General features: G+C 37.6%; 1 protein-coding gene across 16 annotated transcripts in view; it reads right to left on the bottom strand.

Annotated features, from left to right (window-relative positions):
- Window positions 1–12,482: 12,482 nt before the first annotated feature.
- Window positions 12,483–24,140, bottom strand: part of LOC109103380 (MDS1 and EVI1 complex locus protein EVI1-A-like) — a 151,979-nt gene continuing 140,321 nt past the window's right edge. For 9 of the 16 annotated variants that reach the window (XM_042771509.1, XM_042771504.1, XM_042771497.1 and 6 more), the window contains 8 exons: window positions 23,071–23,097; window positions 19,834–20,000; window positions 18,993–19,070; window positions 17,689–17,858; window positions 17,354–17,498; window positions 15,532–15,768; window positions 15,240–15,411; window positions 12,483–14,492 (listed from right to left, as the gene is read on the bottom strand). In XM_042771509.1, the coding sequence (XP_042627443.1) occupies window positions 14,364–14,492; window positions 15,240–15,411; window positions 15,532–15,768; window positions 17,354–17,498; window positions 17,689–17,858; window positions 18,993–19,070; window positions 19,834–20,000; window positions 23,071–23,097 (1,125 nt within the window). In that variant the 3' untranslated portion in view covers window positions 12,483–14,363. The remainder of the gene's footprint in view (window positions 14,493–15,239; window positions 15,412–15,531; window positions 15,769–17,353; window positions 17,499–17,688; window positions 17,859–18,992; window positions 19,071–19,833; window positions 20,001–23,070; window positions 23,098–24,140) is intronic. The other 7 variants (XM_042771508.1, XM_042771511.1, XM_042771505.1 and 4 more) reach the window with 2 other exon arrangements.

Genomic DNA, 24,140 nt, shown 5'->3' on the forward strand with positions numbered 1-24,140 from the left:
ATCAAAATTAAAAAAAAAGCTGCCAATAGGGTGAGAAAAATAATCTTGTTTTCCCTTTTAATTAAGTTGTTTTTTATGTTTTCTTAAAATTTATAAAAATTAAGAGTTTTTGCTTAAATAAGAACTAATCTGCAAATAAGTGAATAGTAAATAGTCTTGTTTTTTAAAATTAAGTTTATTAATTAAAAATGTATAAAAATTAAGAGCGATTTTGCTTAAAACAAGAAAAATATCTGCCAGTGGGGTGAGAAAAATAAACTAAAAAGTAAATGTATCTGGTGTCTGTGTGTGTGTGTGTGTGTGTATATATATATATATATATATATATATATATATATATATATATATATATATATATATATATATATATATATATATATTTTTTTTTTTTTTTTTTTTTTTTTTTTTTTTAAGATCTTAACATCAGTGTAGAGCTCACGCATGCTATTATTTTTGATCACCCGAGTGAAACATGTTGTTTGTAGGACACTGATATGTCGGTAGAGGGTAGTGGGACATTGTGGATACCATGTTCCTCTGCACCACAGATGGGAGGGTCACATGTATCAGAGGTCACCTGCCTACACCTGTCAAGCCCACCTGAGTGGAACAGGCCCTCTACATGCATGTGTGTGTAAGTATTTGTCTTTGTCACAGGCACCATCGCTGTAGCATTTCTCAAGTGCAGTAGACCGTCAGTGCAGGTGGGAGAGCAGGCTGGGACCCCTGTGCCCTGACACGTGCTGCCCGGCGTGAGTGATGGAAGCTGGGGGGCTGTCTGTGGACAGAGCCCTCGAGTCTGATGGATTGGAGGTGGCTCCGCTTGCCACACTGTGTTGTGACAGCCTACAGATGTTCTCCAATAATGTTTATCAGCCCGAGCCTCCAGCAATGGATAACACACACCTGTTTCCAGTCAAACAGGGCTCTAGAGGCCATCCATCCACACACACACCTGAGTCCAGTCAAACAGACCTCCGTAGCCCATTCATTCAGTACAGTCTGGGTGGCCGTGATACTGTACACCAGCTTTGATCAGTGGACAGGTAGCACATATACAGACAATCGACTGGACAAAGGTCCATCTTGTCTCTCAAGGTCACTAGGGCTGTCCACCTTATTTTGCAATGAGGAGGTAAGATATTTTCTGAAAATGTGTGAGACCTCAGATTCATTAGCCACTATCGGTAAATAACTAAAAAAAAATAGTGCAGTAAATGGAAAAACTGTTTTTTTTAATGGTTAATGATTACAATAATAAAATATGATAACAAATACCAGTTAGTATGGAAGCCCATTTTTGCCACGGAATAAAAACATTTAAATTAATTGTGACTTATTAACTTTTTTTCCCTAGCAATTGTGACTTTACACCTCACAATTCAAACTTAGTTTTTTTGCAATTCTGAGAAAAGAATTGCAAGATATAAACTCGGAATATAAACTCACAATTGTAATTGCGAGATATAAACTAGGCCTATAAGAAAAAAAAAAGATATAAATTCAGAATTCTGACTTATAGGCTATGTCTCGCAATTCTACGTTGACTTTTTCCCCCTCTGAATTCATCGTGCAATTCTGTTTCTGCAATGGAATAAAAATAAAAGAACAACTTATCTCACAATTTTGAGTTTATATCTTGCATTTTGCGTTAATATTTCACCCAGATAGCACACGTACTGTACGTCTGCAAGATGTCAGTTAAATATCGCTTCATCTGGAAAGCATCTGCTGTGTACAAACATCTGACAGACATCTTAAAAATGTAATTTTTGCATACATTCTAAATCATAAACATCTTAAAGACATCTTTTAAACGTCTATTTGACATCTGATAGGAAACGTCCTATAGATATATTGCAGATGAGCAAACACACACACGTGTCAAATAGATGTCACCGTGATGCACGTGTGCTATCAGGGCACAATTCTCTCTCTCTCTCTCTCTCTCTGTCTTTCATTTTTATTATGTTGAGGAAAGAGGCTTATATACGTTTGCAATATTTTTGTACAGCTTATATTAACTGGAAGAGGATGACACCGGAATGGCCGCACCTGCTCTTACGTTAAAAATAGAGTGGATAAGACACAAAGCCCACAGACTTCTTATTTAGCAGTTGCTTGTTGCATCTTCACAGTTCTGTAGTCTTTGGCGAAATGTCAAGGAGGCGAATGTAATTTTGCTGGGGCGGCGTTAAAACGGATTTAGTTTTACTACCATGGCCTCGGTGCCTGCAGTCACCAATCTGTGCGTTCAGTAAAAAATATAATTAAACTGGGGCATGCAGATAAATATGAACTGTAGCCTATTTAAAATATCTTCTTAAAATGTCTGTCTTTCAAAACAGGGGATTTGCACCGGTGGTTTGTTAGACAGGACCAGGCATAAAACATGCACTATATGAGTCCGTTTATCTCTGTTATTCATTTAATTAATATGTTTTGCGTTATACAATTAGCCTACAGTACCCAGGCTTATGACACAGGTTTAATAAAGCTTTGCGTTTTGAAAGACAGCCAGATCAGTGGTTTGTGATGAAAGAATTCATTGGAGAGGTCAGATGCGATCTGACGGGAACTTTAGCGCGGAAATTACGCGTACAGCGCCAGCGAAGCGACGCTATCACCGCGCTGTTTCTTCGCACCAAAGAGATTACGCTCTTCTCTCTCGGCGCTCGCCCCGTTCCCGGAGGGCCGTGACTTTTTGAACCGGCGATAAAATTGAAGAGAGACCGAGGAAAATCAACTCAATGGGGTCTCGCACCATTTGGGCCACTTCTTGGACAGAAACAACAAATCCCGAAATGCCAATGAGCTGCTCAGGAGATGAGTATCAGCAAACTCCCACAATTACCCGTCTGTGAACGCATCTCCGAGGGTGTAAAAACCTCATCTGTTTGTGTACTTTTTGCACTTTAGTTTAAATAGATGATTAGATTAATCTTTGCAACACGAACGAGCCGGTGTTGTGTCGAAGGTGTTGTTTTAGTGAATCAAACACACAGCACGAACAGGCTCTGAATCCCGAAATATAGCTATAGTTAGAACTATGTGAAAATTCATAATAAAATCTGTCAACAAACCTTTCGAAATATACTACTTAAATGTTATTTTTCTACCCTTAAAATTCACAAAAAAACTATCCCTATTTGACACTCTGCTAGACCCAGCTCAACGGAGAGAGATGTGACGCGTGCAAGTAGACCAACAAGAACGCGCCCTGTGAACGCCACATTAGACACTGGAAATCCCCTCGTTTCAGTGAAGGAAAAAAAATCAGCACACAGCATCTCTGTGTATACGTAAAGAGCATTATCATACTTTTTTTTCTTTTAACAGGACCCCGTCATTAATCTAAATTATTTAGGGATCATTTAGCAGGTTCTGGGTGAATGTCAATGAGCAGTGCTTCGTGCAGTGTCAGCATGGGTCAGTGTCCAAGAGGGCCACTAGGTGGCGCCCGATGCAGTATTGTGGTGCATGTGGTCAAGCCAGAAGCTCGGACACACTCTGCACACCTGACGTTTTACCATCTGTTTTACTAGTCATGTGGTAGTCTGGGAGAGCAAAGCTAGTTGTCACAAAGTCAGTTTCTGTGAAGACAAATACCTAGGCTAGTTAACATTTCCACCGTTACTGACCATGAAAAAGAAATCATTGAACATGTTGACTCAGTAGTGGGGACAGTTGTCGTAAGGAACCAAAGAAACAGTTAACTTTTCAGCAAAGTAAAACAATTGTGAACTCAAAACAATGACAGAGTAAAAATGTCAAAGTTATTACACCATTGTTTTGGCCAACAAATTTAGTAATTAATAAATTTTTTTAAGTAGTAAAGTGACGTGACATACCGCTAAGTATGGTGACCCATACTTGGAATTTGTGCTCTGCATTTAACCCTTCCAAAGTTCAGACACACATCAGTGAACACACACACACACCGTGAACACACACCCGGAGCAGAGGGCAGCAACTGGATTGCGAGTACGACTCTCTAACCATTAGGCCATGAGTTCCCCCCCATTTTCCAACACTTAAAATAGGCCTACATGACAACTTTCCCCAATAAAAATGTGCCCTGACCACCAACCCAACATTTAAAGGTGTAAACAGATGGGGCAACTTTTTTGAGCCACGTGCTTGGGCACTTTGCCATTGAGAGTGGGCAACAAATTTCTATCTGGATACTTTAGATGCGCTGTGGGCCCTGTGTCTCACCTGGTGGCCCGTTGACCTCAAAACTGCCCTGCAACATTGTTCAAAAAGTCGCCCTAAAAATTAAATTACCCAAATACTTCAATTATAAATACCAATACTCAATATACTTAGTTTGATTTTATGGTGTTCATTTGTTTACCCAACGACTTTTTTTTTTAAATATGAAGCTGCTGAATTTTAGTTTGGGCTGAAAAATTGACCAAAACTATTTTTTATTCTGACGTTTTTCAGGTATTTGAAACCAAGATACAAATTGCTAGTACTGGAAAAAAATAATAAAAAATTATAGCCTGAATGCACTGTAAGTCGCTTTGGATAAAAGCGTCTGCTAAATGCATAAATGTAAATGCTAGTGAAAACACTGGATTCAAACCCATATAGGCTAATCACTGAGACACAGACCTTGTGACATCTAGCCCCGGTCCTCCCTAACTGCTTAGACCGGTTGAAGTCCATCCCACTAAGTACTGTACTTAGTGTTCAGAATGTGGTCGTAAAAATTAGCATTGAAACGACTATGCTGGTGCTTAATCAGACAAGACTGCGATTGTGTGTTTAGATAGTTGTGGCACTAAGTGGTGGGTGTATCAGCGCATTACTGAAAGGAAATGTGGCAGCGTATTTCCACAAACCAGTGAAAATATCTTGAGGGTCCAAATTATAGTAATAAAGCTCTAACTATAGTCGATGAGCAACCTTTAATTTCAGTGCGTCATGCACGATATCTAAGTGGGTTTCCAAGTGCACAATTGACTTTTTATCCAATTCCAGCATAAACGGCCCTTTACGTCAGGTCCACGGACCTCTGAGGCATTTTAAACAGTAAGCCATTCCCCTAACACGTCTTGTCATATTAAAACCATATGCATGCCGGCATCCGCCGCTCGCACTGAGTGCCCATCAATAACACTAATGACCCGTTTCCCGGGGGATCACAACAAATACCCGAATGAAACCACCAGTCTTTAACGGGGCCTCCGCTCCTTCCGTGGCTACGAGCTGTCACGTATCCAGCCACAGCTGCCACCGGCCTGACTTTATCAAGAACAGCGAGGGATGAAAAGAGTGTGCGATTGCGAGAGATGTATTAAAAGAAGAAACCTCACTGGAGGGCATAGGCTATAAACCTCCTCATCTGGTTCTCCGCTCTGTGCCAACTGTAAGACAATCTGAGCTATTATTGTAGACAGGGGCGTTGCACAAGATCCCGGGCCCTATGCATAGGCAGTCCTGATGGGCCCCCATGAAAATATCCAGGTAAAATAAAATATATTCCAGACTTTTCAAGGGCCCTCTCTTCCTTTGGGGCCCTGGTAATCAGTACTGGTTTTACCCCCAGTCCGACGCCCCTGACTAGGGTTGCCAGGGTTGACTAGGGTTACTATAATCGCTAATTATCTAAAGGTTTTACGGACCACAAACTGAATAACTATACTGAATAAGGTTTACCGTTCTACAATTTGTAGAGTGGTTAACCTTATTCAGTAGAGCTATTCAGTTTGTGGTCCGTAAAACCTTTAGATAATTAGCGATTTTGATCCATAAGTAAAACAAGATAACGTTCATTAACCACACAGTCATACCTCAAACATACGTTTTTGAAGCCACTGCGTTTTTCAAGTAAATTACGAATTTCTTAAAGCTGCAGTCAATAACTACCATACATTAAAAAAAACCATAAATCAACAACTGAGCAAGTACATAACCAGACAGTGTTCAAAACTATCGCCTTACTTTAGCCTGTTTCACAAGGGGTAGCTTATAATAATGTTTTCTAATTTGAGTGGTAGGAGAAATTCAAACATGCCGCTGCGTCATTACGTCACGTCTGTAAACATACAGAAGTTGTCCCGGCTAGTAGGCTATGGCATGTGAGCATCCTGCAGGTGGCAGATCGTTTAGCCTTTTCTCACAGCAGCTGGAATAATTACATTTATCATTTTGATGGCAGATTGTAATCCAGAAAGGATTATGTGTTTATGAAACTCATGTTAATGAAATTAAATTATATTCCAGTTTTAAATGTACTTCAGATTACAGATAGCCTGGGATTACACAGGATTTGTATTTTAAAGACAAGCAGTTCGAAGGGAGCTTAATTTGCTTTTTGGTTTAAAAGAATTTCTAAATAGGAAATTAGAATGGTATGACAATAAGAGATTAGAATGTACAGAAATTGAAATCTACACGTTAATACACTATAGGCGATGCTGATGTTGTTAACATTGATAATTTGAGAATAAAGTATAACAATAATAATAATTAGCATGGTTTGAGGTGATATGAGCTAACCGATCTTTAGATTAAATCGCCATTGGTAGCGTGATTTATTGTAATGCTTTTTTCCTCAGTTGGTCAGAACAAACGTGTTACTTATGTGTTCAGATTACAATATATGGTGAAAATTCTTATTTGGGACATATATTCCAAGACATAGGCTAGAATCTGTGATCGCGAAGTACAGTTAATATCCACACCTGTGCAGTGACTGACTGCCACACACACATACTCCTCAAAACATTAGATTCATCGGCGCTGGAGCCGCTCCGACACACAACCTACGCAAGAAGATAATTCTGCACACAGCTGCAATTGCAGGTTTTCAAACAGAGATGGCGACAAAGAGGCAAAACTTACGGACTGCATCTTTAGTCAATCGGTCAACAAGTAGACTTGTTAGCCATTAAGGGGTTTTAACTAAAAAATGTAAATTTAAATGCATTTTGGCCGTTCATTTACATGTCAGTGTAAGACATAGACAAATAAAATATTAAGTATTTTATATGTCTATAGTTTAAGGGGCCAGAAAACGTCAACTTTTGAAAATGGGTTTCAGAAAAGTTTTTTAAGATTGGAACCGGTATTCATAGTTTTCAGTCACGTGACTGGCTCGAAGAACTGGCTGGCAAAACATACATAGAATTGCAGCACAAGGCTGTCAATTTTCCATTTGTTTACAATCCATAAATATTTAGATCATCTCTCAAAAGGATAAAACAAAGATATGTGAACAAACTGCAAGTTTTGGCCATTTGCAATCCATATAAAACACCCGCCGCAAGATTTCAATTAAAAACTGTGACATTCTAAAAAATTTTTATGTGAAAACACTTAAAGTGCCTTTAAACAGTGATATTAAAAGATCAAATTCAGTATACACTTTATTGATGATGCATGCTTTATACAGGCAAACAGATGAGCTCGGAACAGGAACGCAGTGTGCTAAATGGTTAATGTTTTCTTTATAATGATTTTCTATGGGAAAATATGTAATGTGAAATTTCACAATTGCATTTATATTCTGGGTTCATCTGCTTGCCTGTACAAAGTCTGCATCATCAATAAGGTGTGTACTGAATTTGGCCTTATCACTGTCTCAGTATCAATATCACTGTCTTACTGCATCATTATTAAATGCAAACCTCATAAAAATAATTGGTGGTCAGTGGAGGAAAGCCTTGTTTTGCCCTCCAGGTGAGATGGTCCTCACTGCAGAACACAAGATCCAGGGGGCGTGGTTGGATCCAGATCCAACTCCTCCCACCTTACATATACCTAAACCTACCCATCTCCACCCCTAAACCTACCCATCTCCACCCCCTAGATGGGGATCTAACCACATCCCCTGGATCTTGTGTTCTGCAGTGAGGGGCTACTGCTCCAGGTGGGCGTTCTTGTAAAGGTGTGACATCATGTGAAAACTATGAATAGTCTAGGTGTAAACAAATACACAAACTTGTGAAAAAGCTTGACATCATGTGCATGCGTATTACGTGTTTCGCCGTCTTGTTCTTCTTTCGGGTTTCATGGCGGTTGGCGAGTTAAAAGGTGCATTACTGCCACCTACTAGACTGGAGTGTGAGCAGCAGAATGACTTTAAAGGGAGAGGGGGAAAGAAATTTATAAAAAATAAATGAAAGGTTTCGTGTTTCGTCAGGCCTGCATGAATTTCTTTACAAAGTGACACCCAGTGTTGCAAAGTCCGAGGTTTTCCCATGGAATTGGGCTACTTTAACACTGTTGCTGCAGGTTGTTTTTCATGTCCGCAGGTTGAAGCGAGCCCAATAAATAACACCAAACAACACCAAAAACTTGTATTTTACCCCCCGATTTTTACTGGAGTTTTTCTTTTCTTTTGAGTAACAATTGGGCGCGTTTTGTTGGGAAAACCTGGCAACCCTAGTGACAGTTTTCACCTTTTGCAGTTGTTTTGAACGTAAAGTTTTCAAATATGAAAACACTTTCCATTTTGTATACATCATTGTCATGTAAAAAAGCATTCCTCTATTGATTGACGTCATGACTGAGAAGCATTATAACGTCATAAAACTGATAATTCAGGTAAGTTAATGTAACGCCATTTGTCGCCATTTTATAATGCTCGAGCATTAAAGTCCAGTGGATTCTGATTGGTTGTCAGTTGTAAAAAAAAACAAACAAAAAAAAACCTTTTGAAACTGATATCAACAATGGTGTTTTTCTGTGATGTTATAGTTATAGTCGTGGTGTGGTAAAAACACAGCAAATCATGGCTTGTTGTAGTAGAAATCACTTTAAAGATGATACTCTCTCTATGCCCATCATGTATGAAAGGCCAGCAGTGCCTTCTGTACCAGCCCACCATTAAGCACAGCGCTTGCTGTTTCATCTGGCAAGGGGGCAAGTAACAGTGCCAAGTTAATCAGTGAGAGAGTGCCAGCAGTGTCACACCCTGCACTCAGGGCCCATGATAGATGTCCTGACCAGGGCTGCAGTGCTACTCTGGGGTGGTGGCAGAGCATACGGGCATGTTTCAGTCAACATAAAAGAGAGGGGCCGCGTTTGAACACACATGAGAGTGGGATGTCGTGTGTGTGGCTGTTTTGTACCCATGCCAAAAGACTCATTAGTTCATTAGATAGATCCATACACTCTGATGAGAGCGATGGGAAATTCCACCGTCAAACACAACCACTCCCTTGAGAATGACAAATGTGACTGTGTGTTCAGCAGGGGCTCACACACACTCATATTGACAGTATGCGAGGGTTGAGATGCTGCCCTGTAGAGGGAGACGTACAAGCCGTGGCCTGTGATCTTTCATGCACATGACAGACGTACACGGCAAACAGCTGGTCAGTAATGGTCCATGTTGGCCTCTTTTCCTCTTCTGTAGACCCGTTATCACCTTCACCCTATTACAGCACCCACAAAACCCTCTCCGGCCGACCTCATCAAAGTGTGACGACCTGCTGTGACCTCATCAGAGCTGGCTGACCCATGATGACCTCATCAAAGCAGGATGCCCCGCTGAGCTCAGAGACTGACGGCTTGCACTGACCAAAAGCAGGCCATCAATTATCAGTGAGTGTGACACCGCTTTTACTGTTCAAGTGCTGGTGTGTACCTTACATTTCAGTTTCCACTTAAATAAGGGGTAACTCTGGACGCGTCATTACTGTACAATTAAGTTCCCATTAGTCAGTGCATTAACTAACATTAACAATGAGCAAAACATTTGTAACAGTATTTATTAATCTTTGTTAATGGCATTTAATAAGTACAACTGTTCATTGTTACAGAACTATTGTCATAATGCAGGTCCATTAAATTACACACACACACACACACACACACACACACACACACACACACACACACATATAAACTAGTCAACATTTGAAGTGGATCAAAACCTTTCATCAAAGTTGTCCTAAAATCTAAAACCAAAATGTGTTCTTGTTTTAGGACAACTTTGATGAACTTTTTTTATTTATTATACTTCATATGTTGACTACTGCATATATTGACTACATTAGTTGACTACTAATGTATTAGTAAAAGTTTAAATTAACATTAGCTAAGATTAATAAATTAAGTTAGTTCATGTTAAATGGAGTAGTTAACTGATGTTAATAAATGTAACCTTATTGTAGTGCTACCTTAATCTTAAATAAATGCAACAAGTCACATCCTACTGTTTTAACAAAATGCAGAAAAATGGTGAAAAATATTTTGTTGATTGATTTGAAAAAAAAAATCATGCTAGTTCATACTGTCCAAGAAATCAAACAATTTTTTTTCTTTGTTTTTTAGATCAGTGTGAATCTGTGCAGACATGGTGATAGATATGAGATAGGAGGGAAAATTATATTTCAATGCTACTGTGCCCTTTTGCAAAACTATTGTGTTCTCCCAAGAAACTCTTCATTCACTCACAAAAGCACTGAAATACAGTTTTCCCTCTCAAAATTTTGCGAGTGTAAGTAATGAAAGCAAACTTTCTAAGGGGATTGCAAAAGTTTTGCTTGATAATGCAAAAGCATTGAAATATAATTTTACTCCAATTTCTTTTTTTTATTTTCTAACCATCACCATGTCCTTTTAGGGGCTCCATTTAAACAAGCCTTAAAGGCATAGTTCATGCAAAGAATTATAATTCTTTCATTTACTCATCCTCATGTTGTTCCAAACCTGTATTTTTTTTCTTTCTTCTGTAGAAAACAAAAGAAGATACTGTAAAGAACAGTTTTTGTCCATACAATGAAACTGGGGGTTTCAAAACAATACAGTATTGACATTTATTGTATGGACAAAAAAAAAAAAAGGTTTTCTGCAGAAGAAAGAAAATCCTAGAGGTTTGTAACAATACAATGGTGAGTAATTGTTGACAGATTTTTCATTTGTTTGGATTGAGAGACGTGTGTAGTGACTGTGTTTTGTCTTTGCGTGGCAGTGTCGTCTAACCCTCATAGTGTGGACATGGAAACAAAATCGAGTTTATGTTGAGTGAAAATGCCAGGAAACACAAAAGAGGTCTTAACTAATTTTCCCAAGCAAATCCCATCCTGTCTCTCTTCACACACAAAGCCCCGATCCAGACAAGCAGTCATCACCCCTCTGTCCACAATGGCATCCACCCACTACAAATCAGAGAGATAGAAAGAGAATAATAGGGTGAGAAAAGGACAGAAGGAGAAGAATAGATAGACTGGAAGAGAGAGTGATAAAAACTGCATCCCTCTGGAAAAAAAAAGACAATCGGGAATATGATTAGGAAAGGAGGAGGGAGAATTATGAGGGTGAGAACGAGGGATTCTGACCAGGTTGGCTGGAGAAGTTAGATCCCGTTTAAACAATGAGAGAGAGACGTCAGTCGAATGTTGTTTCTCATTGAGAGTTTGAGCGATGAGCCAGGTCATCACATCTCTCCACCTCATCCATCATTTCCCTCAAACAAACGAGTGCAGTGCGCATTCTTGCCTCCCTCTTTTCCCTTTCAGCCGCTTTTCTCTCTCTCTCTTGCAGACTCTCTCTGGCTGTGGGACAGTGGATCTGTGTGAGAGCGATGACCGGGGATCAGACTCGCGCTGTGTCCGTCTGTCCGAGATTTTTATGTGTCTCGGTGTGAAATAATACAAGTGGGTGTGTGAGGGAGCACCTATCAAAAGAGTTTTATTCTGTCTTTCATTCAGAAATGTGTGTCTGCGGCACACTGAGTGACACTTCTTTGCAGGGGGTTGGGGATCAACAAAATTATATCTGAGAAAATTAAGCATATTTTTAGGACTTTTTTGTGACATCATTCAGTAACCTAATGTATTTTTGAAAATTAATAAAAAAAATTAATGATTTTTAATGACAATGAATTGTAATAATTGTCATATATTGTTTTGATTTTATATATAAAATTTAGTACAATAAATACTACTATAAGATATACTTTTCTCATCGTCATGAAAAAAAAACAAAAAACTTTATACTGTAATGTAAAAAAAAAATAAAAAAACATTGTGCTTGCACAATATAACTGTAATTATTAAAATAATGTGAATTTGAATTATAATAATTTTGGTCATATATATATATATATATATATATATATATATATATATATATATGACCATAATATATGTGGACTAAATTATTTTTTACATTAGAATCAGCAAATTAAATTTAGTACAGTAATAATAATATATAAACCATTTATTCACATTACATTTTTTTTAATTATTAGTACAAAATGCTTAAAACTGTTATAATGCAAGCAACCTTTGTCCTCATTTTCTTTATGCAAAATACAATTTATATGAACTGAATGTATGTATGTATATATATATATATATATATATATATATATATATATATATATATATATATATATATATATATATATACAAATTTTTTTTTTTTTTTTTTAATTTTGGGGAGAAATATTACCTTGACATTTCTTTCCCCTAGTCACCATAAAAGAGAAAAAGAGACAGACAGAGAACGAGACCATGTGAGAGTGCACAGTCCGCCCACATAGGAGTTTTTTATTTCTCAGTAACTCCTCCCACAGTATTGAATTATAATGCAATACAGTTACATTGTAGAAAGCATTAAAACAGAAGTACCTCAACTCACTGATTACTTTTAAAAATGGGATTATAAACATCGACAAAAAACAAACAAACAAACAAAGTGAATTAGGAAAGATCTGGTCCTTCACCTCGTGAGGATAAAAGAAATCTGACATTTCTTCTAGGTTTGGCACAAGAAATCAACATGGACCCAAACGTCACAGAAGCTTGCAGACAACCATAGAAAATGTCAGGTACAGCTTGGACCAATCATGCGTTTTATGAAGAAATAATATCAGCTGTTTTTTATTATTTTCTCATTTTTTTATATTTTGCAGTTGAATCAATAAATTGTCATACAAAAAAACCTAAGTAATATCTATATCCTTTACCAGTTTTATTAGAAGTATAAGCTGTGACGGTATGTTTAATACTATCTGGCATTCAGACCTTTCAACATATCCCAGTAGAGTCTCTTCACCCCAAAATTTTCAGTGAGAAATTCTTCATTTCAACACAAGGGGGCGCTTGAGAGCAGTGCTATTCAGTAAACAAACTACAGTTTGCAGAGAAATAAATACAACTTTCAAGATACACAGCAATAACATTGAGACATCAACCAAGAAAAAAATAGTGAGACAAAAACAAAGCAACAAAGGACATGGGGGAAAAAATTAAACACAAGGAACCCATGATTGTCTATAAATGAAAGACACACAAGGACGGTGTAGCTAAAGACTAGCATTCAGGCTATTTAGTGGTATCATTCGCCAACTAATGGAAAAGGTTACCGTGGAAATGATAAAATGCCCTTTACGCGAGTTCTACAGATTCAGTTCTTAAACTAGTTTATTTTCAATTTAGAAAAAAAACAAAACAAAATGACTTTTCTAGCATTTTTTTTTTTTTTATTTACAAACACACTTTCAGCTTCAAAACGAAACTAACTAAAAAGAGCATGTTTTCGCACAAACTGGCGGGAAAGTGGGTTGAAGGTAATGCAGTGCTTTAATTTGACAGAACTTGAACATAGTCACTGTCTCGCTCCTTACACCTTTTTTTTTGTTTGTTTTTTGTTTTAGAAGCAGCGTCAGTGAGAGGTCTAAAGGTCACACCTTTTATGTGTATCTGTTAACGTTTTTCAATTCACAAACTCCTGGAGAATATCTTAAAAGAGAAACACTAACCCCATGACCCCTCGCTTAAGTTTGTAAACTTGTACATTTCTGTACAAGACTTAAAAGAAACTGTTAAAATGCTTGAAAAACACATGGTTGTTTTGCGTGTCTGTATTTGCGTTTATTTGTTTGTGTGTGTGATGGCGTTAATTCTAAAGATATTTACAGGCCGGTAGGCGGTTGTGCCCGAATAGTCTGCGATCACATTTGTCTTGAGGAAGACTCTCATTTGTTACTGTTAGTAACCATTGGTTTTAGCGGACAAAACTCACAATCATGGCACTGACTTTTCATTAGCAATCTCAAAAACTATTCACCAGCTGCCACTGCTGTGCAAAAAATTGGAACTTGACAGAATAAATACAATTATTATTATGTATTACTACCATTGTCATCATCATCTTCATCAGCACCATCAAAATTACTGACACTAATGTCATTCCTACAAACTGTACTCAATCAATAAGTCGATCAATCATTTGTTGATGTTTGTGGGACAGTGAGCTGCTATGCACAGGGTCTGGGTGTATGTGTGGTGGAAGTGAATGAGGATTTGGGCACTTGTGCAGGTGTGAGTGTGGACCAGGGACTCTGGCAGAAGTCTAACACAATGTTAAGTTAGGTCACATGGTACATGGGCGTGTCATACGTGACTGAGAGACTGAATGGCGCTGGGTTCTGCGGCGCGGGCCAAGCTGTGCCACATCGGGGCATTATGGGTAGACGAATGGAGTGGATCCTTATCAGCTAGAGACAACATCATAGCATATGCTTGAAAAAGGAGAGATATACAGTTAAAAATACGCCAACTATATTAATGGAAAATGTATTTGATAAAAAAAGTACAATGATAATAATGATGATGCTATTATTTTTGTTATTAATAATAATTAATCATATAAATAATAAAACAATAAAATAATGTCAATTTTAATACACAAATTGTATTCATGGAAAATGTTATACTTGTTATTATTAATTATTAATAAGATATTTTTTTACTAATAATAGTAATAATAGCAAAAATAATAATACAACTAATAACAGCAACACTAAAATAAAATATTAGTACCTCAATAAGTAATTTATTTAAAGTTTTTATTTAATATTCATGGCAAATTTGATACTTATTATTAATTTGTATTAATTAATACAATTAATTACTGTTAATTAAATATTATTAATAACAACACCAAAACAAATATCAGTAATTAAGTAATTTATTTAAAGTTTTTTTTACCATAATAATTTAACATTTAATATTTTTTATATTTTAATAATAATATTATTATTATTAATAATACTTAATCTATTCTTAATACTAATTATTTTTGTTTTTATTATTATTAATAACACCAAAATAAAATATTAGTAATTTGTTTAAAAAAAAACTGTAAACAGTAATAATCTTTTTTTCTGAATTTATATATATTAAATATATTTAAAAGTACAGTTTTAAATAATCATTTTAATTCTGTGCTCTATAAGGTTAGTATCTGACCAGTTGTCATGGTAATACCTGTGACTTAGATTTCCTGTATAGAGGCTGCTTGATGCCTTCTTGAAGGTGGGCGGGGCCAAAGCTGGTGACATCACTGTCGCTGAGGTCTCCATCCTCCATACTAAAGTGACGGATGTGATCCAGCGTGGAGAAACTGCTGTGATCTTCATCATCATCATCCTCATTAAACCTGCAAATGATGCAGAGATTATTTTAAAAGATTAATTTACAACCAAAAAAAATGAATGGATATAAAGATTAATTTACAACCGAAAAATTTAATGGATATAACAGTTTTTTGTATACATACCTTTGTGGCGAGGATTTGCTATTCATCTCTAGATCATCTGGTCCCTCGAAATCAATGTCATCGTTTATGTCATGATCCAGACTGCTAGGCACGCCATCCTCGCTGGGTTTCCTGGCACTGTCGCTATGCTCCACCTCCTCTTCCTCTGCTCCAAGCTCCTCCCCTTCTTCTTCATCCAGGTCACGTGACCCCTGACCAGGCAGGGCTTTGTCGCCATCAAAATGACTGCCGTTCATCCTACGGAGAACAGAGAGAATCATTTGCAGTGACATTATCCAGGCATGAATTTTTGACTGATATGCCGTTCCGTGATTACAGAAAGAAAATCATTAAGCGCTGAAACCAAGTTCTGTTTGTCTCGAAAAAATAAACCACCTTAAAAAGCAGAACCACATGCCCACGCTTTCTAAATGAGAGGAAATGCTCAGAGAAAGAAGGCGAGTGTGTTGGAGAAAGAGACTTGCTATCTATCTATCAGTCCATATGTCCATTTGTCTGACCATCCATCCATCCATTATGTCTTCTAGGTTTAATCTCTCACCTTCATCTATTTCAGATCTACATCTCGGTTCTACCCTCAGATTAGCGTAACTCTGCGGGGTGTGCCATATAAACCCATTTCACATCTCGGATAATCCCTGAAATCACCTTCTCTCATCACTTTGCACCCCGCTAATACTGCGAGAGAGGGTACAAGAGAACGAGAGAGGTAGCGATGGCGTGTTGATGAAAACAGATCGGCTAATTAGAGAGAGCTGTGGTAATTTGTGGAGGATGAAGTACCTATCAGGAGCAGTCACTCTGACAGGAAACATTCAACGACCTCTGACCTCCTCTCCCACACCTACTTCCTGTTCACAAACACATGTTGGGACCAGATGTGGGAAGCGTGCAAACTCTAGGATCTTTTTAATGAAACAATGAAGAAATCAAAAAACAAAAGCCTGTAAGATCTTTATCTGTCACACACACATGCACACACAGATGACCAGGTCAAACATTCAAACCGTCATCCAACCTGCTGATCACTGCTGGGAAATGATCAGCGCTAATTATCATATGCAGATGGTAAAATTCATGTACGCGCACGCAGCCAAAAGTCAACAGCGTTCTGCACGCGCTCGCAATCGGCCAATCAGTAATCACGTCCTGCAGGAGACCTGCCCTAATCTTTGCTCTTAAAAACCGCAGGCGACAGGCTAATGATTAACAACCGTACAGAATATATGTACACACACAGATACGTTCACATGTGCAGTTAATACACACTGCGATACCAGTCTGCTTCTTTCATGTGATGCTATATTCACTCAGAGGTGAGGGTTAATGAATAAGGCATGAGAAGTGTTGTGTTCAGTAATGTTTGTGTATAATAACCTCCAATCTGCCTGAGGCAACTAGCGCCAACTGATGACTGACAGCCTAATGGACACTCCGCTTGCATGTGTGTGTGAGCCCACACATGACTATTTGTAATGTGAATATCTAAAATTTTTCATAGAAGCTCAATATGTGGACATTAGATATACATCGATAGACAGATGTAGATATATAAATTGTTATTATTTTAGTGATTCAACTTTATTATTTAAAAAAATAAAACATTACATAATTATCATCTAATAAAATTGATACATTAATAATAAAATTAAATATTAAAATTTGACAGAAATTTGTGAGATGGACTGAGAACCCATGTGAAGATTTATTTGAACCTGCTTGTACAAGCTCAGTGTTTGAAGAGCTGTTTTACCCAATAAGCTGGATTTTGTGTATGAACGGTGTATTTATTAGTATAAATGAGGAAGAAGATGGTGTTTACCCTTCCTCAGAGTGTGACGGAGACGTGGCGTTCTGTGCTGTGTTACTGATGAAGTTTCGTATTTCGGTAAAATACGAGTCCTCCTTGTCCTCCAAGATGGCACTGCCACTGTCCAGCTCTGAACGCGGCGACGACATTGCCGTGCCTACACATGAAACCAACATATATTAGTATCTTTTGTGCGTATTAATGCAAATATTAACTAAATAATGGTTATTTACAAATGCTAAACACAAAAATGGGTGTTTTTATAAATATATATATTTAGATAGATTTTTATATAAATGTAATTCATTTGTTTATTTATTTATATGTCTGTATATGTGTGAGGATACCTGATAAATTACCGTTCTCGTGCTTTTTGAGGTGCCGGTCCAGGTTGGTTTGTTGCCCGAAGCAGCGGTCACAAAGATGGCATTTAAAGGGTTTCTCTTTGTTATGGATGTTACGGATGTGACGCTGAAGATTCGAGGAAATACTGAACGAACGATCGCAGTACTTACATCTGCGGACACACAGACACATATGAACATAATTAGACTGTACAGTATTTACAATATACAGACACGAGAAATCAAACTCTCTCGTGTTATCCGTCTCGCACACACGCAGGGTCCTAAACACATGATTGAGTGGTCATGAACTCTTTGTCTCTAATCTTTGGCCAACTCAGTAACACTCAAACTCTCTCGTCCACATCCCCCCTCTGCTCTGAAAGCGACTGCATGTGCCAAGTCTCTTCACGCAGAATTATCCGTATGATTACGTGATCATATCTTCCCCTCCACCGTAGAGTTGTACGCTAAACTGCATCTCCCAGGAACCTGTTATCTCTCCCTCTCTCTCTCCATCTCGCCCCCCTCCAAATGCAACAGAAAAACTAGAAATTAAATTGCAGTTAAAGGCTGATCACTGGCTCGTTTAAAGCGCTGCCAGCACAAGGAGATTGAGGCTAGTATCTGGAAAGTAACACAGCCCTGTACAAACCTCCCCTGTGGTCAGACGGACCACAAACGCAGTGTGTGCGCACGCCTGTTTCTGTGCAGTATTTTAAAACTCCCTGAAAGAGTCTGAGCCCTAAACACAGGCCTAATTACCCAGCTGCCTTTGCTGGCCTGCAGCTGTACGCCACTCATCACCTCCATTATTCATACACACTTCCTTCAGTCTCCCTGTGTGTCTGTCTGTCCTTCTCTCTTGTGGACGTCACCTCACTCTTACCAAATGACAATAACTGTGTATATCAAATAATAAAATGGAAATAATATATATATATATATATATATATATATATATATATATATATATATATATATATATATATATATAAAAATATATATATATATATATATATATATATATATATATATATATATATATATATATATATATATATATATATATATGAAGATTGTGGTAGCAGTCAGCAGTACAAATACACTAACATTCAAAAAGTACTTTTATTAATAATAATTATCACAATAAACAGTTTTTCTTCTGCAACATAGTTCATCATAGCTTAATGGTTTGTGTATTAAAATATAATTCAACTGATGTGGTACATGCTATTTGCTAAGTATATGAATAGCTGATTACATAATACAGTATATATTAGTGTGTGTGTGGGACAGTGTGTCACCTGTAAGGCTGCTCTCCTGTGTGTGTCCGTAGATGTCTTGTAAGGTTGGCCGAGCGTGGGAATATCTTGCCACAGTATCTATAGGGGAAGGAAACAGATCTCCAGGAACAATACTCAGCAATACACACACACACACTTCCCAAAAACACCCTCCTACATTCCATGCTCAGTGCTGTCAACACTCATTAAACATCAAACAAATGTTTACTTAAACATCTTATTAATGAAATAACAAAACATAAACAAAAGTTTATTATGCTTTAGTTCATCTTAATTAAGGGTGTCACAATATACCAGTGTTAACAATAACTGCAATATTTAAAATATTATATATATATATATATATATATATATATATATATATATATATATATATATATATATATTAGTAGGTATCAGGACAATAAAGTTGTCAAAGATTCTTTTGGCCCTGATAATCCTATAGTGAAAATCTGATACTGTGACAGCACTAATACTAATGTTATTTCTACATAGTGAAACCACTGCACTATAAAATGAAGTTTATAATTAAAATGTGTTTTGCTTGCTTATTATATTTTTTTTCTGTTTGTTTAATTACTATATAATGTTTTTTTTTAATTGTTTTAGTTTCTATCGAATTTGCTTAGTTTTAGTCATTTCCTTCCTATATAATCCTTTTTAGATTTGTTTGTTTAGTTACTATACAGTTTTCTTAGTTTTGTTATTTATTTTTTTAAGATATGTTTGTTTAGTTATTTGTTTCGTTTCGTTTGTTTCACTCGTGACATTCGAAAAGTAGATAATTCAAGTGTTTTTAATAAGATATGTTCATAATGTGCTAGGAGAAAGTGATTGTTACCTGCAGGTGTAGCGCTCTTTGCCTTTGCGTAACAATGTCTCAGGAAGGGTAGTGGGCGGAGCCCGGAAGTCGAACATGGAGGGAACGGAACGCATGATGTCACCGCCGTCTGGCTTCAAAGAGCCAAAGGATTCCAGCTTTTCGGCCATGTTTTCAATCGCGGACATCTGCGAGAGATAGAGAAAAGTTTTATTACCTCACTGTGAGGTCTTTAAGGACACACATTCCCACTGTGTTATTGATTTATCTCATTTATTGATGTGGAGTTGCATTCTACCACAGATGTGCAGGGCAAAATGTTGACCGTGAACTTCCACTCTGGGATAACAGTGTGAAATGCTTTCGCTGATTTGTAATGTCCAATTTTGGCGCACAAACTCAACTAACAATGCACGTTATAAGATGGACCACACATGTGCGCACACACAGAGATTCAAGCGGATAAGAACCGCTGCCAATTCACTAATTAAACCTAACAGTTGCTTTCATCAGAAATGGACACACTCTCAAAGTGGATGGAGCTACATGTGTGTGTCAGCCAGAGAATGAAAACAACATAAGGCCTGAATGTGTGTGTGTGTGTGTGTGTGTGTGTGTGTGTAAAGAGCAGGAGTGATTCATGTCCTATGTAGGCCATAAAGCATTCAGTGCACAATATGAGCAGACAGCACATTCGTCAATATGAAAGATGTTGACATTACTGATCAAGGCTGAGACAGCAGTAATAATGATATCATAGGAAGTAGAGGGAGGGGGCGGAGCTGGGGGAGGGGGGCCAAGGGGGTCCCTGTACGCGAGCGGGCCTATCAACCGCAGCACAACAGTGAGGCCTTTCAGAAAGCTGAGTGGATTTGCATTATTTCATGTGTGTATTGAATTTTCCCGTTTTCTTATTTCGGGTTTTGGTGACAACTCAGTCCTGATTCACAGTGAAGGACATACATGATACACACACATGGACTTGCATAAACACACAAAGAAATGTTGGTTTCTTTCTGCAGAAAATATTCAAAGAATGCTCTAAGAAAGAAAGACGTTTCTTCTGGACAGCAATGGAGAGTCAGTGGGGACTTGTGCTGAAGTCTCCAGCTCCTGCTTGATCTCAAACTCCACTCAGACTTTCAGGTATCCCAATCCAAAGTCAAAGATCTCAAAACAAACTCAAACATTTCTCATCAAGCTCCTCCAAGACCGAGTAATCTGTTCTGTTATGTATGTAGGAAAGAACAAAATATACACAAATGGTTGAAACTGATGATAAATATAGATCACAGCGAGATCTTTGACTTTATTTTGCAGATATGAGATGGATTACGTGTTTTCTTAGAAGAAATATCAAAGAAAGAAACAGGATAATTCTTTAAATTTACAAGTATTATGATAAAGGAGAGGCACTGAAAGAGAGAAAGATCGACTCAAGATAATTTGGACATTTGACGAGGAATGACAGCTTGGAGTTAAAGTTCTCTATTGGAATGTCAGGCTCACATCCTCTGGGAGGATGTGAAGTGTCAGACCTGTTTGATTAGGGATACCCCAACTCTCTCTCCCTCTCTCCATAAATCACTGACAGAGAGAAGGAGGGAGAGATGGACAAAGAGATGTGTTGTCTCTACTAATGCAAAGCTAACACTCTATTAGCATTTCCAACTCAACAAAACAGTCATTTTTCTGCCCGACAACTAAAGCACAACCGTCATAATCTTTGAGCAAACATCTAGTAATCAAATCATCTAAATGAGCACACAAAATACTTTGTCAATAATAACAGTCATTGGAATATCTCTCCAATATCTCTACTGATAGTAGACCAAATGGAGACCTACTTTTCCTCCTCCTATGATTTTTCTCCAGAGAAAAATACCATAGTAATTTCATGTGACAACAATATCTCAAACTGTGCTCTGATTGAAAGTCTGCAAATAAAAGTCAGTTTTAATGAGTTCATTTTTTTTCTCATCACATACGTCCAAGACCAAATGATCTGCACTGTGCTATCAAAATCAGTTTTATAGCTTTAAGATCTTACTGCATGTCAACAATTGACTCATTTGTGTCTATTTTCATTTCTCCCTAGGAATTTTAGGAGAAACATCAGAGAAGCGAAGTTACATGAAACATATCAGACTCCATTATGTCTCCATTAAGTCTTTTGAGCTATGAAAGCGCAATAAAACATTCCACTGGGACAGATTTTGTCCACCAAGTGTGTCTAGGTCAAAAATACACACACATGCATATTTTATAGCCATTTTGATTGGTACTTGAAGTCTAAACATATTACCATAGATTGGTATCTCTATGATTGCTGTAACAACTAAGTACAAAGAAATCTGTGATCGACAACGACTGGACTTCCTGGATTTCTAAGTAGCCTTCACCCTCTCTGTGGTAGGGCAGCTGTTGAGCTGCCCATTCTCAGTAGTGTGTGTCTGAGAGGGCCTTCATTAGCAAGAGCTTTTCAATTGTTGATCTTATCAGGGTACCAGATGTCTTGGGTTTGGAAAACCCCCTTGTGCTATCACACACACTCAGAGAGGGTCCCAGAGAGACTGTTACCCCTCCAGTGATGCGATGCCGTACGGGAGTGTCGCCACCCCAAATCAGAGCTGTGGTCTGTTACTCTCTCTGTGTAAATAATCGCATTCACTCACATTCACTGCATTATCAGGGGTAGCCATCAGAAATAACAACTGTTCTGTCTGGTTAACACACACACTGGCACACAAGAGTGGAGACATGCATGCACCAAATGACACATGAACACAGCAGATTTATTCACACCGGCACAGACAAAAGACATTCTTCTAATGTTCAACCAGAGAGTGTTTCATTTGAAGGCTAGTTCAAATGTTCTGTTTTATGGGACTAAATTCCAAAAACGAATCAATCAGTTGTCATGCATTGAACAGATCACGCAAAAAAAGTATAAAAGATGGTTTACTTAATAAATAAGGATCTTCCCTGAATGGAAATGACTTTGGACCTGTTTTAGGTGTGATTTGGTCCATGCATTTGTTTGTTTGAGCCATGCATTACATCTTATCATGTCATGCTAATAGTGAGCTGCATTGTGGGTACATGTTGCAAAGTTAGGTGTGTGTATGAGTAGCATCAAATCATTAAGCCTGTGTGTGTGTGTGTGTGTGTGTGTGTGTGTGTGTGTGTGTGTGTGTGTGTGTGTGTGTGTGCGTGTGTGGTGAAAGCACATGAATGACTCGATTTGGAGTAACTTACCCATGTTCTCTGATCAGGCATGCGAAACTGGGGGCAGGACAGAAGGGAAACAGCAAATCAAAATCAAGAATCAGACTGATTGTGTGTGATTTTGCAATGTGATGTTTAGTAAAGGTAAACATCCCACACAGATAATTATCTTATCTTATCTTATCTTATCTTATCTTATCTTATCTTATCTTATCTTATCTTATCTTATCTTATCTTATAATGGAAGAAAAATGTGATGTAAGAAAAGAAATTATATTTATAATTTATTGATAATTATTTATTTTCAATTATACAGATTTAAAAATATATATATTTAATACAGTAAAATATGAATATAATAAATATAACTAAATTAAATTAACTATTTCTTTATTTTTTCTCTCCCACAATCCACTTAATCTCCCAAAGTTTGAATTGTTCTCTACTGCTTAGCATCACACTAATACAGTAGATTTAAAACTGCATTTCCCATAACACATCTGTGCTGTCAATAGCATCCCTGGAGCCATTTAGAGAGTCCAGTGAGCATAGTGCAACAAAGTGGATGCTGATAGGTCACCTCGTTAGGCAGTGTCTGAGGGACATATGGATATTATCTTGCGCAGACACAAAGCATACACAGGGAATAAATCAGGCCAATGAAACAGCCCATAAAACACTGTCCTGAAACAGCCAATAAAACACTACACCAGTGAGCGTCTATGAGTGTTTCAGGGCCTATATGTGTACCAGACGTGTGTGTGTGTGGGTTTATATGAGAACTATGTATTATTTTTACAGAACACTGATAGCGAACATACAATGACATAAAGCAGACAGGTTATTTAATACACACTAATGAGGTTACATAGACACTCAGTCACTAAACCACACACTTACACTCTTGACAAAATCACTCATAAACATAAATCACACAGATTTACAACAAACACACACAGGCACACTTATACATAGTCTCCATCCAGGGATATGGGTCAGTGTCTGGCAGTTTAACTGGGTATCATATTGTGACATCATAATCAAAGACACCCACACAGAGACGTGTCACAAAACTCCCACCGTGTCTGAATCTCACATCT

This window comes from Cyprinus carpio, chromosome A15 (genome assembly GCF_018340385.1).
Source record: "Cyprinus carpio isolate SPL01 chromosome A15, ASM1834038v1, whole genome shotgun sequence".
NCBI classification, from domain to species: Eukaryota; Metazoa; Chordata; class Actinopteri; order Cypriniformes; family Cyprinidae; genus Cyprinus; species Cyprinus carpio.